Genomic DNA, 19,722 nt, shown 5'->3' on the forward strand with positions numbered 1-19,722 from the left:
TCCATTTTGAGTTGAATCTCTCTACCTTTTCTGACAAAGTTATAATTAAGCCCGAAACGCTCCAAGTAAAACCGCTAAGAATAGCAGCACCGATCGCTGCACCAATAGCCACAAATTTCCAGCGTAGTGCTGTAACATATAAAAGACGACAGTCAATGCATTTTACCTTTTTCTCATAATATCAAGAATCCGCGGATTTTGAAAAGTTTGCCCATTAGACAATAGTTGGGGTCGTAAACATCGATCTCTCTAGACTTGTAGTTATTTTAAAGAAGAATTTTACCGACTCTGAAAACTTAACAACTGTATGAGTCCCGTTGCAGGACAGCTCGAATCCCGGATAAACCCGAAATGCTACAACTAGCACTGCTAAGAGAGTAGCAACGCTGATAGCTGCAGCGATAGCCTCCCAAGCTGTCAAATTTATAGACACAACAATAAATATATTTTTTCTTTTCTCATATAATTAAGATTTTTTTTCTTTCCATAGCACATAAAAGAAAAATTAACTAATTATAGATATCTTTGTAAAAGAAAACACAATAGGCATGCTTGTAATAACATAAAAATCAAAAGCAGAGTGTTAGATTGGAATATGGGAAAGTAGTCTTACATTTCACTTTATTAGGGATATAACAGTTGGTCTGTACTTTGGTGGAATTGCCCTTCAGTAAACAAATCCTTCTGTTGGCTTCACAATGACCACAGGTTGGTTCAAGCCAATTTAAACGAAGATTGTTTTTGTCATTATAGCTTGATATATTATAGTACATAGTCGTAGGCATAGGTGTGTTATACATCCTTGTACAATATAGGGGCAAATAGTAAATCCCTCCGTCGGATTGAAGGCCAAGAATTTGGTTGCCCGGGCCAGAAAGACAAGATATATAACGGGAATCCTCTGATGTTGATGAACAATTGTAAAAACTATAGTTATATGTTTTACGATTTACATAATAAAATGGCGAGTTCGAGAATCCGTGGATTTTTAGAAGTTGACCCACTAGACAGTTGTTGGGGTCGTAAACATCGATCACTCTAGACTTGTAATTAATTTTGCTTACAAAAAAGTTAACCGACTCTGGAAACTCGATAACCGTGTGAGTGCCGTTGCAGGACAGCTCGAATCCCGGGAATCCGCAGCGATCATTACTTCCCTTGAGTCCGAAGAGAAATTGGATCGGCAGACCATTTTCACCGCATCTTGCATTTCGATATCAAACCTCACAACATCCTTCTCGACGAGGATTTCACTCCAAAGGTTTCTGATTTCGGGTTGGCAAGATTATGCCCTTTGGAGAACAACTTTGTCTCTATGACCGCGGTGAGAGGAACATTAGGGTACATAGCTCCCGAACTGTTTTACAAAAGCATTGGTGGAGTATCTTACAAAGCCGATGTATACAGTTTCGGTATGTTGTAGATGGAGATGGCGAGTCGGAGGAAGAATGTGAATGCGATTGCCGAGAATTCGAGCCAAATATATTATCCTTCTTGGGTGTATGACCAATTGAGCAGAGGAAAGAACGCGGTGCCTATGGAACATGATATATCTGAAGAGGACTCGCAGAGGATAAAGAAGATGATTACAGTGGCTTTATGGTGCATACAGCTGAATCCTAGCGATCGTCCTTCGATGGGAAGAGTCATAGAAATGCTTGAATCAGAGAATGATGACCTGCCGTTTCCGCTGAAGCCTTCTTATTGTCCGCAACAAGATAATTTTGTAGTGCGAGATCTCGACAGTCCATCATCAAGTGATAAAACCACTCTCACATTATAAGAAATATTGATGTATGATGTATTTTTTTTCTTCTATTCCGAAGATGGATATTGTATAATATCTATCTCTGATTTTTTTTTTTTTTTTTTCATAAATTGGAAGATGAATTGGTGTTTTGTGTCTCTGTTTTTGTTCTCTTCCTCTCATCTTCTTAATAATATTTAATTTTGTGTGAGATTTGTGTAAGTGGTTTTTAAAAAACCAGTAAATGATCTGGTCAACAACTGCTCCTCCTGTTTAGAGAGAAATGAAGTCAAGAAGACAAGTATTCAATATTTGAATCCGATGAAACGGCAAAAATTTGGTAGCCCGGCCAGCACAAGATATACAACGGTAATTAAAAACACCATTCTCTGATTTTGTGGAACATTTGAAAAAACTTGAGCTGTCTACTTTATGATTTACATAATAAAATGGCGAGTTTGAGAATCCGTGGATTTTCAAAACTTGGCTCACTAGACAATTATTGGGGTCGTAAACATTGATCTGTCTAGACTTGTAATTATTTTTGGTTACAAAGAATTTTACCGACTCTGGAAACAATATGTTAACCGTATGATTCCCGTTGCAAGACAGCTCGAACAAGAACCGCGAGTCCGAAGGAGAATCGGATCGGCGGACCATTTTCACAGCATCTTGATTCTTTGCATTTGTTTTCATCAAGAACCGTGAACGAACAAGAAGCCATAAAGAAGACAAATCGATTCTACTGCATCTCTAGTCAAGAGATCTTGGAACCATTCAATGGGCACGGAATTTTCGATGATACCGAGAATGCAAGAACCTTCCTGCGGAGCTGGGAATGCTCTGTCTATTGAAGTAATTGGGTAGTTGGTAGTTAGTCTTTGTATTAGCTAGCGTCGTTTTTTATCTCTTCTCTTTTATCAGAGTTCACCAAAACGGCGAGCTCAACTCAGCTCGCTCAACTCTTCAGCTCGCTCCACTCCTCAGCGAGCTCAACTCCTTAGCTCGCTCCAGCTCGCTCCACTCTTCAGCGAGCTTCGCTCCAGCGAGCTCAACTCCTCAGCTCGCTCCACTCCTCAGCTCGCTAGCTTGTACGGCTTTGTATGCTGAGGCTAGTCTTTAGGCTAATCTTCCTTTTTTGTTGTTTTACGCTTTTTTAACTATCTGTTGTTAAATGAGTCGTTTCTTTTTAAGACTGCCTACGTGGCATTTCTGATTGATGTGTATTTAAACATACATCAGTCATTTTCTTTTGAATTAATGAGAAATTATTATGAATCTTCTTCTCATCTCTTCTTCTAAGTTCTTCGCATCTTCAAGAACGCTAGAATGCAATATGGTATCAGAGCAGATAATCTGCTGAATTCGCGCACTCTTGACTAATCGCCAGACCTAGCTCTACCGGAAAATCACCATGGAAGCGCAACAAGTTTAAGGAGCGATGACTGTGCAGAAAGCCGCAATCGAAGATCCGATGGAAAATCCTTTCTATCTTCACCACAGCGACAATCCTGGAGCGATTCTCGTCTCACAGCTTCTCACTGGAGAGAATTACGCTTCTTGGAGTCGATCAATGCTTATTGCTCTCTCCGTCAAGAACAAGGTTGGTTTCGTGGATGGTTCGATCCCTAGGCCCTCCTCCGATGATGCGAAATTCAATTCGTGGAAAAGGAACAACAATATTGTTGTTTCTTGGATCCTCAACTCCGTCTCGAAGGAAATCGCTTCAAGCATCCAGTTCGGAGACTCTGCTCAAGCTGTGTGGAATGATCTCAAGGAACGGTTCCAGCAAAGCAATGGACCACGGATCTTTCAAGTTCTGAAGGAATTGGTCAACCTCACTCAAGACTCTAGGTCAATAGCATCTCATTTCACTCGGATCAAGGCTCTTTGGGAGGATTTTCAGAACTTCAAGCCTAGCTGCTCGTGTGGAACGTGCAAATGCGGAGCTGCGAAGGAATTGGCTGCTTTCAATGACAACATCTACGTCATGATTTTCCTCATGGGATTGAACGATTCCTACGCCACCACAAGATCCGATCCCTCCTATTAACAAGGTGTTTGCTTTTATCAGCCAAGAAGAAAAGCATCGAGCAGTAGGCCTCGATTCCTCTGTGCCTGGTCAATCCGGAGTGATGGCTATGGCGGTAAGAGATGAGTCTAACACCACTAAGAACAACAAGAAGGATCGCCCGTATTGTTCGCACTGCAAGATTCTTGGACATACGGTGGAAAAATGTTTCAAGATTCATGGCTATCCACCTGGATACACACCAAGATCCAAGAATCAGGCAAATGACTCAGAGGTGAAGCCAGAAAACCGGAATGCCACTATCAATGCGCTCACAGATGATCAATGCCATCAGCTCATTGAAATGCTCTCCAACAAGCTCACCGGTGCTGGATCTTCATCAAAGACCACTGCAGAAGTCAACCTCACGTCCTACCATACAGGTTTTTGTTGTTCAGTTGAAGTTTTTCATTCACCTAGCAACGTAGGTAAAGCATTGATCCTAGACTCTGGTGCTTCTAAGCACATTTGCAATAAAAAATCTATGTTCCTGTCTCTCTTTCCTACATATAGATCCACTGTCACCCTCCCTAACAACACCGGTATACCTGTTCATTTCGTTGGAAGTGTCAAAGTAAATTATGACCTCATTCTTCGTGAAGTTTTATTCATACCTAATTTCAAATTCAACTTGTTGTCAGTAATTTCTGTAACTGAACACAACAATGCTATGGTGACTTTCACGAACACTGATTTTGTCATACAGGACTCGGTGAGGAAAAGGACGATTGGGAAGGGTGAACGAGCTGAAGACTTATATGTGCTGGCAGAAAATCAGAAGATCATGGCTGGAATTGCAAATGTTGTCTTAGCCAAAGTCTGGCACAGTCGTCTTGGACACCCCCTCTATCAAGAAAATTACCTCTCTCAATGATATCTTACGGTGCAATATATCCTCTCTCAATATTGAACCTTGTAGTATTTGCCATATGGCCAAGCAACATAGACTTCCTTTTCCTAATTCTACAAATATTAGTGAAAATGCTCTTGATCTTATTCATGATGATGTGTGGGGTCCATTTCATACCACTTCTCATAATGGATATAGATTTTTTCTTACTATTGTTGATGACTTCAGTAGATTTACCTGGGTTTATTTGTTGAAAAATAAATCAGATGTGGTCAAAAGTGTGCCTCATTTTATTGCTAAGATTGAGAAACAAATTGGTAGAGTTGTTAAGTGTTTTCGATCTGATAATGCCAAGGAACTCATGTTCACTGACTATTTTGCCTCTAAAGGCATTTTGCATCAGTTCTCTTGTGTTGAAACTCCACAACAAAATTCTGTTGTGGAGAGAAAACACCCACACCTGTTGAATGTTGGACGTGCTCTCTTATTCCAGTCTAACATCCCTATTATTTTTTGGTCTGAATGCATTCTAACTGCAGCCTTTCTTATCAACAGAACCCCTTCTCAGGTTCTGCAAAATAAATGTCCCTATACTGTTTTATTTGGTAAAGATGTTGATTACTCTTACCTGAGGGTTTTTGGATGTTTGGCTTTTGCTTCTACTTTGAAGGGAAACAGGACAAAATTTGAACCTCGGGCTCGCAAATGTGCCTTCATTGGTTATCCCCATGGAGTCAAGGGGTACAAACTCATTGATTTGAACAATCATAATGAGATTTTCACCTCAAGAGACATAGTGTTTCATGAGCAGATTTTCCCTTTCTCTAACATTGACAACACAGATTCTTATACTAACAATGCTGATCTGCTCACTAACATTGTCCCTCCATATCATTCTGATTATGATGACATTAGAACCACACAGACTTACACTGATCAGAATAGGGATGAATGTAAAACAGACAGCAATGTGGAGAATCATCATAATGAAGACTTGGCCAAGTTCACAAGAGAACATGAACCAACAGACATCACAAATGAAGATGTTGCCGATGATGATTCAAACCAAGAGCAACTGAGAGTCAGAAATATCCACAAGGCCTTCCAAACCACCTTCCTATCTTAGGGACTATCACTGTTATTTAGTTCACACAGTGATAACCTCTCCTCACCACTTGTCTCGAGTTCTCTCATATGATAATTTAAACCCTTCTTACAAAGCTTTTACTCTTACTATATCCACTGTTTTTGAACCAGTCTACTATCATGAGGCGGTCAAGCATGAAGAATGGAGAACTACTATGAAAGAAGAATTAGATGCTATGAGAGACAACAAGACGTGGTCGCTTGTACCTCTTCCACAAGGCAAGAAAGCCATTGGTTGCCGTTGGCTCTACAAAAATAAGTTTCATTCAGATGGAATGTTGGCTAGAAGAAAGGCCAGACTCGTGGCAAAGGGATACACCCAACGAGAAGGAATGGACTACACTGGAACTTTCTCACCCGTGGCAAAACTGGTGACAGTGAAGGTGTTACTCGCTATAGCTGCAGCTAAGGGATGGCACTTGGCTCAGATGGACGTTCATAACGCGTTCCTAAATGGAGACTTGGACGAAGAAGTCTACATGTCCATACCTCTTGGTCTTCATACTCAGGGGGAGTCATCTCAAGAAGGACTAGTATGTCGTTTACACAAATCCATATACGGATTGAAGCAAGCATCCCGCCAATGGAACTTGAAGTTCACGGAGGTCCTGTTAGCTTTTGGATTCTCTCAATCAAAGGGTGACTACTCTCTCTTCACACGAGGCCATGAAGATACTTTTGTGGCCATAGTCCTCTATGTGGATGATATAGTCATAGCAGGACCAAATCAAGCTGAAATCAACAAAGTCAAGGCTTACCTTCACAAAAGCTTCAAGGTAAAGGACCTTGGTAAGCTTAAGTACTTTCTTGGGCTAGAAATAGCCAGGTCAAAGAAAGGATTGATGGTCACTCAGCGTCAGTATGCTCTCAACATTCTCGCTGATGAAGGTTTTTTGGAATCCAAGCCTGCAAAGACTCCAATGGACCCTAGAATGACTCTGAATAAGTCCGATGGAGAGTTAATTGAAGATGTCACGTCATATAGAAGACTGGTGGGTCGGCTGCTGTATTTGACCATCACCAGACCGGATCTCACTTATGCAGTGCACCAGCTGAGTCAGTTCATCTCTGAACCCCGCGTGCCTCATCAGAGAGCTTGCCATCATCTCTTGCGCTATCTGAAAAGTCAACCGGCGATGGGCCTTTTCTATTCTTCGTCGTCAAATCTCCAACTGCATGGATTTTCAGATGCAGACTGGGCTACATGCCCTGATACAAGGAAGTCAGTTACTGGTTATTGCGTTTTCCTTGGTGACTCCTTGGTGGCCTGGAGGTCGAAAAAGCAGGTCACTATCTCGCGTTCATCAGCTGAAGCCGAATATAGAGCCATGGGAGCTGCAACGAGTGAATTGCTCTGGCTGCAACAACTTCTGCGTGACTTGAACATCACGCAATCTGCACCAACTGTTCTCTTCTGCGATAATCAAGCGGCCATGCATATTGTGTCTAACCCGACGTTTCATGAGCGAACTAAACACATAGAAGTTGATTGTCACTTCATTCGTCATCATTTGAAGAAAGGTGATGTGAAATTGCTTCAAGTCCGGTCAGCTTTACAAATTGCAGATGCCTTCACCAAGCCTTTATCCTCACCTATCTTACAGAGTTTGTTGGGCAAGATGGCACTTAAGAATATCTACTTGTCATCTTGAGGGGGAGTATTGAAGTAATTGGGTAGTTAGTCTTTGTATTAGCTAGCGTCGTTTTTTATCTCTTCTCTTTTATCAGAGTTCACCAAAACAGCGAGCTCAACTCCTTAGCTCGCTCCAGCTCGCTCCACTCTTCAGCGAGCTCAACTCCTCAGCTCGCTCCAGCGAGCTCAACTCCTCAGCTCGCTAGCTTGTACGGCTTTGTATGCTGAGGCTAGTCTTTAGGCTAATCTTCCTTTTTTGTTGTTTTACGCTTTTTTAACTATCTGTTGTTAAATGAGTCGTTTCTTTTTAAGACTGCCTACGTGGCATTTCTGATTGATGTGTATTTAAACATACATCAGTCATTTTCTTTTGAATTAATGAGAAATTATTCTGAATCTTCTTCTCATCTCTTCTTCTAAGTTCTTCGCATCTTCAAGAACGCTAGAATGCAATACTGTCCAATGTGAAAAGTAATAATGGCGATTATGAGGTTAGATAAATAATTAAAGCAGGACATACTTGATAGAATATATTTGCTTGCATTCATTTGAGAAGTAAGAGTATCAAAAGTCATCGAGCCCCTATACTCTTACTAGATTGCTGTTAGTGTGACGCTAAATTGTCATCCTAAGAGCCATTATGTCCTCTTCTTCTTCCACCTGATTAAATTGCTCTACAAGCTCCAGGTTGCATCGAGATCTGAGACTCCTATCCGCAAATTTTTGATGCACAGGAAAATTGATTCGAATACCTCATCGTAGCTCTTTGGAGCTTCCTGTGTGGAACACAAGAAACTTTGACCGGTGAGACAAAAAGTTCAGAAGAGATCGTTTGGTTCACGTCGAGGTATAGATTGTCAATTCCGTTTTCGTGTTGCTCATCACTTGCATTGACGATTCATAGAGGAAATCGCTCCGAAAGAACACCGGTGTTCCCGTTCTCCAGAGGCTGATAATATTTTCTCAGGCCGCCGAGGAAAACAAAAAAAAAATAGACAAGTTTTCCAGTATATATTAGTTGTCTAAAATCTGAAAAACTAAGAAACGACAACTCAACGAAAAATAAATATAAAAGCAAACGACAATTTAAAACAACATTTAATGCAAAAAACGACAAACGACGAGTTACAAACGACATCAAAATCAAAGGAAAAACGATATCACGATAAGCATCAAAGGAAAAGAAAAACGACATCAAAGGCAAACGACAAATGGAAATCGCATAAGCGACAAACGACAAGACAAAAAACGACGACGACAAAAAAATAACTTCAACAGCAAAGAAAAACGACATCAAAGGAAAACGATTAAAGTGAAACGACATCAATGGCAAACAACAAATTAAAAACGACAGTAAGGACAAACGACAAGATAAAAAAACAACACCAATGACAAACGACCTTAAAAACTTTTGAGAAGAAGAAAAAAATAATCAACGTTCGTAAAAAAATAAAATAAAATAAAATAAAATTAAAAAAAAAATCAACGTTTAGATATTGATTTGATATTTTTAGTTGAATACATTAGGTTTTAATTAAAATAAAATATTAACAGCTATTATACGTTCCGAAGTTGTTCGTCTTCTTCATGTGGAAGCATTGTCAGCATAACCTATCTTCTGCGACTCAAAAGCAACCAAAAACATCATAGCGATCCAATGTACGAGCTTTCTTGCGAGAATATTGACCTATATTGTTTTACTCTGGTACCATTAGATTCAATGTCGAGGCAATAAATTACAATAATTACACGATCAAAATTGTTTATCGGTTACTTCAGCATCTAGCAGGACTATCGGCATTTGAAATCTCTCTCAACGACAAGTACTGTGATGGTATAAAACGCAAAAAAAAAAAAAAAAAAAAAAAAAAAAAGAGTGAATTCCTATGGTTATACAGATCCTTATTGCAACAACCATCATTAATTCAATCCCATCATCCTTATGGTTTCGATGCCCAGTGGAAACATCATAGTTCTAAAGGCAACAGAAGGTTTGTGCTCGTTAACCTTTGATGAACGCTTTAATCCATGGTATTTAGAACGAAAAAAAATTTGTAACCCTTTGGTTTGTGCTCGTTAACCTTTGGTTTCAATGAACGATTGGTTATTCAGGTTGGTTTTTCTAAACGATTCAGATCGACATAAATAACATAACAGTAATGTTGACTTTTGAGAAATAGTTCGGACTTTGGAGCCCAAAAACATATAGGGAAGCTAAAAGGAAATTCTTGGAACTCCAAGCTGAATAACCAAGCTAACTCTGTTTGAGTTGGTCAAGCTGTCCCATTGTTTCACAATATACAAGGATATTAAATTTCACAAAAACTAGATTAAACCATTACAGATCATTTGCACATAAAACAAACTAATTATTCTAATTCGGCTATGGCTTCTAATTCTAAATTCCTGATTCGCCTTTTAGGCTTGTTGTCAACGGTAGTTTTTGTTGAACCGGCGGCAATGAAAGGGTTCGGTGGTGTGCTCAACAAGGCATCTCCTCCTTGAAGCATATGAACCACAGTTTTCATGGAAGGACGGTTTGCCGGGTCCCACTGAATGCACCACAGCCCCACGATCGCCAATCTCTTAGCGATCGCACAATCTTCTTCTTCCCCGATTCCGATACGAAAATCGTCTCCTTCTTCTAGAAGATTGTAGATCCATTCCGGATAGTAAATCTGGGTCTTGTCGTTCTCGTCGCTGGTCCTCCTTCCTCCGACCATCTCGAGCAACACCATTCCGAAACTGTAAACGTCCGATTTGTACGAAACGTTCCCAAAGTTTCTCGAGAAAACCTCGGGAGCGATGTAGCCCATCGTCCCTCGAGCCGTGCTCATCGACACCAGACTCTGATCCTTGGAGCAAAGCTTTGCGAGACCGAAATCAGAGATTTTTGGAGTGAAGTTTTGGTCGAGAAGTACATTGTGAGGCTTGATGTCGAAGTGAAGGATTCGTTGGTCGCAACCTTGGTGGAGATACTCGACCCCTTTTGCGATTCCCATTGAAATGTCTTGGAGTTTTTTCCAGCCGAGAAAGCGTTCGGCGTCTGGAGAAGATATGAAGTGTTGGAGCGAGCCGTTGGGCAAGAACTCGTACACGAGAGCTCTTCTAGATCCATCGGCACAATATCCGACCAAGCGAACCACGTTGACATGGTGGATTTGACCGATCGTACCCACTTCGTTTATGAACTCTTCACCGTCGCCTTTAGAGGTGTTTAGCACTTTCACGGCCACGAAAAAGGAATCCGAGAGTTTTCCTTTAAACACCGTTCCATATGCTCCTTCGCCGAGCTTTTCCTTGAACTGCTCTGTGATCAGCTTAATATCATTGTATGAATATCTGCTGGGCTTTTGACCTTCGTAGTCATTCAGAAATCTCTCCATTTTGCGTTGAATCTCTCTTGCATTTCTGTCAGAGTTATAAACCCGAAATGCTACAACTAGCACTGCTAAGAGAGTAGCAACGCCGATAGCTGCAACGATAGCCTCCCAAGCTGTCAAATTTATAGACACAACAATTAATATATTTTTTTCTTTTCGCATATAATTAAGATTTTTTTTTCTTTGCATAGCACAGAAAAGAAAAATTAACTAATTATAGATATCTATGTAAAAACAAACACAATAGGCATGCTTGTAATAACATAAAAATCAAAAGCAGAGTATTAGATTGTAATATGGGAAAGTAGTCTTACCCTTCACTTTATTAGGGATATAACAGTGGGTCTGTACTTTGGTGGAATTGCCCTTCAGTAAACAAATCCTTCTGTTGGCTTTACAATGACCACAGGTTGGTTCAAGCCAATTTAAACGAAGATTATTTTTGTCATTATAGCTTGATATATCATAGTACGTAGTCGTAGGCATAGGTGTGTTATACATCCTTGTACAATTTAGGGGCAAATTGTAAATATCATAGTCGGATGAAAGAGCAAAAATTTGGTAGCCCGGACCAGAAAGACAAGATATATAACGGGAATCCTCTGATGTTGATGAACAATTGAAAAAACTATAGTTATATGTTTTACGATTTACATAATAAAATGGCGAGTTCGAGAATCCGTGGAGTTTTAGAAGTTGACCCACTAGACAGTTGTTGGGGTCGTAAACATCGATCTCTCTAGACTTGTAATTAATTTTGCTTACAAAAAAGTTAACCGACTCTGGAAACTCGATAACCGTGTGAGTGCCGTTGCAGGACAGCTCGAATCCCGGGAATCCGCAGCGATCATTACTTCCCTTGAGTCCGAAGGGAAATCGGATACCATTTTCACCGCATCTTGATTCTTTGCACCTGTTTTTACCGGCTCCAACTTGAACTATGAATAAGGCGAAGAACGCCGAGAGCTTGTAAGACCGTAACATGAGTGTAAGTTAACTAGAACTGAGACACCAAATTTCTTAAAAATATGTTAAAAAGATTTATGAAACTAATCGGATCGGAATTTCCAATTTGATCACCTGCTCCGATATTTGTTGTGGGGCCTTGGTTCTCGACTGACAATCACAGGGTGAGATGACTTTGAATATTCAAAGTCAATAAAATCAAATAAGTTGCAAAATCTCTAACACACATGGACCACAACATCTCCGATGCATTATTTTTCCAAAAGGTGTTTAATGCTATTTTTGGACCACAACTTATTAATTTATACTTTCAGTGAAATTTCCATTTAAACTGTAATTTGACCACGTCAATGGAGTTAGCTTGATCGTTACTTTTCTTACTGGGGGAATTATTTATTATTATTGGTTCTTGATACCAAGTATTGAGCTTGATAACTACTGAAAAAATGGGCTCAAGGTCCACATTGAGAAGCAGTTTTGATTTCGGGTTTGCACTTAACTAGGTCTAGGAGTATCTAGGAGAGGGTTTACAAAAATTTATAAAAACCAAAAATTTATGTGATCAAAGTTAGTCCAAGTCAAATGAGAGACATGAAATGTTTTCCTATTCTAATCTCAATAGATATAACTAATTACCTCCAAGTAATACACATACTCATCACATGTTTCTACCAACCAGAAAAAGAATCTACCACAATTCTCTTTTGGGGGTTAATTAAAAAAATTCATGGTAAAAATGTAAAACTTTTTAAAAATGGGTCAAAATTTGTAAATAAAAAAAAATTGAGGGTTGGGGGGCTGGAACTCACCCTGGATCTGAGTTAGCTTCATCCATGGTCTCATCGTTACTTCACCATCAATTTTCTCTTATATTTTCCATGACTTCCAAACACGATTAGAATTTTGACTTTTTATATTATTTTCTCTTACATTTTCATTTTCTCTATTATTTTCACTTTCTCTCTTATTTTCCGGGTTCCAAACAAAGCTTTAGGCTCCGTTTGTAAGCCGGAAAATAGGAGGGAAATGAAAATGAAAATCCCTCCTATTTTACTTAGGTTGTTTGGATTGAGGAAAATAGGATGGAAAAAAAATATGATGAAAAATGCGAGAGAAAGTGTATAACTAAAATGAGGATTTCATTTTCCTTCGAAAATCAAATGGAAAATGAGAATCTCTCCAAATTTGTCTATGAGGGGATCACATTTGTGTGTCTCGTCCAGGGACCGAGCCAGAAAAGCTCAATATGAGAGCTTATTTGAAAAAAAATATTTAGAGGGGCTAATTAAAAAAAATTCATGGTAAAATGAATTTTTTTTAAAATGAGTCAAAAGTGTAAATTTTTAGGGTAAAAATGTAAAATTTTTTAAAAAATGGGCAAAAAATGTAAATAAAAAATATTTGAGGGGGGCTAATTAAAAAAATTCATGGTAAAAATGATTTTTTTTTTTTAAATGGGTCAAAAGTGTAAATTTTTTATGGTAAAAAATGTAAAACTTTTTAAAAATCGACAAAAAATGTAAATAAAAACTTTTTAGGGGGGCTAATTAAAAAAATTAATGGTAAAAAGAATTTTTTTTTTAAATGGGACAAAAATGTAAATTTTTTAGGGTAAAAAATGTAAAACTTTTTTAAAATTGGCAAAAAATGTAGATAAGAAAATTTGGGGGGGGGGGGGGGGGGGGGGGGGGGGGTTGGAGCCCACCTTGGACCTGAGTTAACTCCATCCTGGTCTCATCGTTACTTTCCCGTCAATTTTCTCTCATATTTTCCATGACTTCCAAATACAATTAGAATTTTGACTTTTTCTATTATTTTCTCTCACATTTTCATTTTTTCTATTATTTTCACTTTCTCTCTTATTTTCCGGATTCCAAACGGAGCCTGAGTATCTACTCGAATCCCGGAAACTACAGCGATCATAGCTCCCCTTAAGTCCGAAGGGGAATCGGATCGGCGGTCCATTTTCACCGCATCTTTGCACCTGTTTTCACCGGCTCCAACTTGAACTATGAATAAGGCGAAGAACTCCGAGAGCTTGTAAGACCACAACATGAGTGTAAGTTAACTAGAACCGAGACACCAAATTTCTTGAAAAATATTATAAAAAGATTTATGAAACTATTCGGATCGGAATTTCCAATTTGATCAGCTGCTCCGATATTTCCTGTGGGGCCTTGGTTCTGGACTGACAATCACACAGTGAGATGACTTTGAATATTCAAAGTAAATAGTTGCAAAATCTCTAACACACATGGACCACAACATCTCCGATGCATTATTTTTCCAAAAGGTGTTTAATGCTATTTTTGGACCACAACTTATTAATTTATACTTTCAGTGAAATTTCCATTTGAACTGTAATTTGACCACGTCAATGGAGTTAGCTTGATCGTTACTTTTCTTACTGGGGGAATTATTTATTATTATTGGTTCTTGATACCAAGTATTGAGCTTAATAACTACTGAAAAAATGGGCTCAAGGTCCATATTGAGTAGCAGTTTTGATTTGGGATTTGGACTTAATTGGGTCTAGGAGTATCTAGGAGAGGGTTTACAAAAATTTATAAAAACCAAAAATTTATGTGATCAAAGTTAGTCCAAGTCAAATGAGAGACATGAAATGTTTTCCTATTCTAATCTCAATAGATATAACTAATTACCTCCAAGTAATACACATACTCATCACATGTTTCTACCAACCAGAAAAAGAATCTACCACAATTCTCTTTTGGGGGTTAATTAAAAAAATTCATGGTAAAAATGTAAAACTTTTTAAAAATGGGTCAAAATTTGTAAATAAAAAAAAATTGAGGGTTGGGGGGCTGGAACTCACCCTGGATCTGAGTTAGCTTCATCCATGGTCTCATCGTTACTTCCCCATCAATTTTCTCTTATATTTTCCATGACTTCCAAACACGATTAGAATTTTGACTTTTTATATTATTTTCTCTCACATTTTCATTTTCTCTATTATTTTCACTTTCTCTCTTATTTTCCGGGTTCCAAACAAAGCTTTAGGCTCCGTTTGTAAGCCGGAAAATAGGAGGGAAATGAAAATGAAAATCCCTCCTATTTTACTTAGGTTGTTTGGATTGAGGAAAATAGGATGGAAAAAAAATATGATGAAAAATGCGAGAGAAAGTGTATAACTAAAATGAGGATTTCATTTTCCTTCGAAAATCAAATGGAAAATGAGAATCTCTCCAAATTTGTCTATGAGGGGATCACATTTGTGTGTCTCGTCCAGGGACCGAGCCAGAAAAGCTCAATATGAGAGCTTATTTGAAAAAAAATATTTAGAGGGGCTAATTAAAAAAAATTCATGGTAAAATGAATTTTTTTTAAAATGAGTCAAAAGTGTAAATTTTTAGGGTAAAAATGTAAAATTTTTTAAAAAATGGGCAAAAAATGTAAATAAAAAATATTTGAGGGGGGCTAATTAAAAAAATTCATGGTAAAAATGATTTTTTTTTTTTAAATGGGTCAAAAGTGTAAATTTTTTATGGTAAAAAATGTAAAACTTTTTAAAAATCGACAAAAAATGTAAATAAAAACTTTTTAGGGGGGCTAATTAAAAAAATTAATGGTAAAAAGAATTTTTTTTTTAAATGGGACAAAAATGTAAATTTTTTAGGGTAAAAAATGTAAAACTTTTTTAAAATTGGCAAAAAATGTAGATAAGAAAATGTGGGGGGGGGGGGGGGGGGGGGGGGGGTTGGAGCCCACCTTGGACCTGAGTTAACTCCATCCTGGTCTCATCGTTACTTTCCCGTCAATTTTCTCTCATATTTTCCATGACTTCCAAATACAATTAGAATTTTGACTTTTTCTATTATTTTCTCTCACATTTTCATTTTTTCTATTATTTTCACTTTCTCTCTTATTTTCCGGATTCCAAACGGAGCCTGAGTATCTACTCGAATCCCGGAAACTACAGCGATCATAGCTCCCCTTAAGTCCGAAGGGGAATCGGATCGGCGGTCCATTTTCACCGCATCTTTGCACCTGTTTTCACCGGCTCCAACTTGAACTATGAATAAGGCGAAGAACTCCGAGAGCTTGTAAGACCACAACATGAGTGTAAGTTAACTAGAACCGAGACACCAAATTTCTTGAAAAATATTATAAAAAGATTTATGAAACTATTCGGATCGGAATTTCCAATTTGATCAGCTGCTCCGATATTTCCTGTGGGGCCTTGGTTCTGGACTGAAAATCACACAGTGAGATGACTTTGAATATTCAAAGTAAATAGTTGCAAAATCTCTAACACACATGGACCACAACATCTCCGATGCATTATTTTTCCAAAAGGTGTTTAATGCTATTTTTGGACCACAACTTATTAATTTATACTTTCAGTGAAATTTCCATTTGAACTGTAATTTGACCACGTCAATGGAGTTAGCTTGATCGTTACTTTTCTTACTGGGGGAATTATTTATTATTATTGGTTCTTGATACCAAGTATTGAGCTTAATAACTAATGAAAAAATGGGCTCAAGGTCCATATTGAGTAGCAGTTTTGATTTGGGATTTGGACTTAATTGGGTCTAGGAGTATCTAGGAGAGGGTTTACAAAAATTTATAAAAACCAAAACTTTATGTGATCAAAGTTAGTCCTATCCAAGTCAAATGAGAGACATGAAATGGTTTCCTATTCTAATCTCAATAGATATAACTAATTACCTCCAATTAATATACATATTAATCACATGTTTCTACCAACCAGAAAAAAAATCTACCACAATCCTCTTTTGCTATTTCTTACCTGAAAAACACTAAAAACTATCAAATAACTTAATAACACACGTTGATTCTTGACAAGTGTTAATGAATCACACTTATCATATATTAGGGAAACACTTATCTAAATTGCGAGATGTTATTTATCTCGCTTTTTTTAATATATGAAAATAAACAAAATAAGAGTATTTGGATAAAAAGATAATGGTTAATAATATGTGTCATTAATTTTTAATTAAAATTTTCGCGACAATTTTGGCAATTTAACTATTTGTGTCATTTTTAACAGATGGATTTGAACCGAAAATTTTCAGTCGATTTACCCGTTGACGCAATTGGAAAGCACTGTCTTGTATACAATTAGTAACTGGAAACCTTTTAGTCGCAATTTATGATAATTATTAATTAGCATGTAATTTTTGGCACAATAAACACGCAAAATAGTTTTTTAATAGAGCTCAAAAGTCAATACATACAGAACCAAAGCGGATTGATAATTGCACAGCTTATTAATTTATAATTTCTGAGATATTTCCTTGTTATTTGTTTGTGAGCTGCAATATGACCAAGTCAAATGAAGTTAGATGGGTCGCTCTTGTCTTTTGTTCCTTGACTTTTCAAAGTGAATAATACATTCAGATTTTATCTTTGGTCTCGATATATTTATTTAATTGGCCGAGTTGTTAGTCAGCATATATCGAAAAAAAACACAGAAGGAAAGCTTAAGAATGAAAACACTGTTGTGGCTGGTCGTGCTTTTTGGTTTCTTATCCTCGCTCGCGCCTTTTTTTGGCCGACGTTGTCTGCCTTCTTCTTGCGGAAGCATCGCCAACATATCTCGTCCTTTCCGACTCAAAAGCGACCCCGAACCCTGTGGCGATCCACGCTACGAGCTTTCTTGTGAGAATAACTCAACTGTGCTGTACTTTGGAAGTATTAAACACTATGTGCAGGCAATAAATTACAACAATTATAAGATCAGAATTGTGGACGCTAATTATCAGAAAGATAACAATTGTTCCTCGTTCCCTCAATCTGATGATTGGACCAGCAACTTCAGTATCCGGCAGCAGAATATTAATCGGAGGCGTTCTAGATATATCACAACGCCTGTGGTGATTTTAAAATGCAAAAAAAGAGTGAATTCCTCTCTTTATACTGAATTCGCTTCTTATTGCAACAAAGACCGTCGTTCCAGAAACTCCTACTATTATTTGGTTGATCCCGAATCAATGAGAGTGTCGGATATGGAGATGTCTTGCAGTACAGAGCAGAAGACTCTGATATCATCTGATTGGTTGATCAACAAGAATGCTTCGGATATTCGCAATCAGCTTGCCCTTGGCTTTGAGCTTACCTGGGTTCCAGAAGCCTGCTACATCACAGACTCCAACGGCATTCGATGTTATCCTGGTAAGATGTTCTTGTTAAATTAATTCCCATTTCGTTTTGCACTATTCTCACTGACTTTTTAGTTAACGTCGTGTTGTTCATGCCTCTGATATAATGCAGATCTCCTCAGGGCAATTTTGTTAAGTGGTAAGTACGTTTCCTTTTTAATGAAATCCCGTTTTTTTTTCTTCATCAAAACTCAATTTAATATGCTCTACTATGCATTCCTATTCTTTGATTCACTAAGCTAATACCTTCCCTCCGTCTTTTCTATTTTTACAGCTGCCGGTGTACTAGATCTCATCGTAGCTTATATCCTCCCTCCAGTCATTTCTGCTCATGTATTCTTAATGCAATTTCTTATTTATAGCGGTAAGAATTTAAGATGTAGATCATTAACTATTCCTTTTTTGGCTTTGCAGTTTCAATAAAATGTCCCGCAGTTTCTTTTTTAAAAATAATAATACTTGTACGTTTACCATTTTCCAAAAATGCAGTTCCTCTCATTGACTTCCTTGGAGTTTTTGGCATTTATTTTATGGTAATTGTTATTAAATTCCTATGTGGAGCTCCATTTGTGATCGCGTTTCTGATCTACAAATGGCGTCGACGACATCTCTCGACGTACAGCTCCATCGAAGAATTCCTTGAAAGACACAACAACCTTGTGCCCATAAGATACTCCTACTCCGACATCAAGAAGATGACTCTAAATTTCAAGACCAAACTCGGCCAGGGAGGCTACGGCTCGGTGTTCAAAGGAAAGCTCCGCAGCGACCGTCTTGTGGCCGTCAAAATTCTCAGCAAGTCAGCCAAAACCAACGGACAAGATTTCATCAGCGAAGTCGCTACGATTGGAAGGATTCATCATGTCAATGTCGTACGGCTTATCGGTTACTGCATCCAGGGCTCAAACCACGCCCTAGTCTACGATTTCATGCCTAATGGCTCTCTTGACAAATTCATTTCCTCTAAACCCGGAAATGAAAGATCTTTGACTCGCACCGAGTTATTTAAGATCTCACTCGGAGTGGCTCGTGGTATCGAATATCTGCACCAAGGGTGTTACATGCAGATTTTGCATTTCGATATCAAACCTCACAACATCCTTTTGGATGAGGATTTCACACCAAAGGTTTCCGATTTCGGGTTGGCGAGATTATGCCCTTTGGAGAACAACTTTGTCTCTATGACCGGCGTGAGAGGAACATTAGGGTACATGGCTCCCGAGCTGTTTTACAAAAACATCGGCGGAGTGTCTTACAAAGCCGATGTGTACAGCTTCGGTAGGTTGTTAATAGAGATGGCGAGTCCGAGGAAGAATTCGAATGTGATTGCCGAGAATTCAAGCCAAATATACTATCCTTCTTGGGTGTATGAGCAATTGAGCAGAGGAAAGAACGTGGTGCCTGTGGAGGATGATATATCTGAAGAGGACTCGGAGATGATAAAGAAGATGGTTACAGTGGCTTTGTGGTGCATACAGCTCAATCCTACCGATCGGCCTTCGATGGGAAGAGTCATAGAAATGCTTGAATCTGGGAATGAAGATCTGCCATTTCCGCCGAAGCCTTCTTATTGTCCGCAACAAGAAAATTTTGTAGTACAAGATCTCGACACCTCATCATCAAGTGAAACCACTTCCACATTATCATAGATATTAGTGTCATGTAATGTTTTTCTCCTTTTGCTGAAGATGGATAATGTATATGTATCTCTGCTATTTCCTTACTCCTTAAATTAGAAGATTTATTACTTTTTCATGTCTCTGTTTTCTTCTTCTTC

General features: G+C 38.3%; 2 protein-coding genes and 2 pseudogenes across 2 annotated transcripts; 3 read left to right on the plus strand and 1 right to left on the minus strand.

Moving 5' to 3' along the window:
* The first annotated feature begins 698 nt into the window (after positions 1 to 698).
* LOC149380345 (PR5-like receptor kinase) lies at positions 699 to 2,601 on the plus strand (annotated as a pseudogene).
* Positions 2,602 to 3,188: 587 nt separating this feature from the next.
* Positions 3,189 to 3,800, plus strand: LOC149380346 (uncharacterized). Its single transcript, XM_089604140.1, has one exon. It carries the CDS (start codon positions 3,189 to 3,191, stop codon positions 3,798 to 3,800), a length of 612 nt encoding a protein of 203 aa, XP_089460266.1.
* Positions 3,801 to 9,572: 5,772 nt separating this feature from the next.
* LOC149380347 (rust resistance kinase Lr10-like) lies at positions 9,573 to 11,988 on the minus strand. Its single transcript, XM_089602611.1, has 2 exons — positions 11,145 to 11,988; positions 9,573 to 10,943 (listed from the first exon to the last, which is right to left on the minus strand). The coding sequence occupies exons 1-2, from the start codon at positions 11,812 to 11,814 to the stop codon at positions 9,817 to 9,819; spliced, it is 1,797 nt and encodes a 598-aa protein (XP_089458737.1). The 5' UTR covers positions 11,815 to 11,988; the 3' UTR covers positions 9,573 to 9,816.
* Positions 11,989 to 18,500: 6,512 nt separating this feature from the next.
* Positions 18,501 to 19,704, plus strand: LOC149380348 (rust resistance kinase Lr10 pseudogene; annotated as a pseudogene).
* The last annotated feature ends 18 nt before the right edge of the window (positions 19,705 to 19,722 follow it).

The sequence above is a fragment of the Urtica dioica genome, chromosome 12 (genome assembly GCF_054948205.1).
Source record: "Urtica dioica subsp. dioica isolate 48M chromosome 12, U.dioica_male_clone48M_v1_H2, whole genome shotgun sequence".
NCBI lineage: Eukaryota > Viridiplantae > Streptophyta > Magnoliopsida > Rosales > Urticaceae > Urtica > Urtica dioica.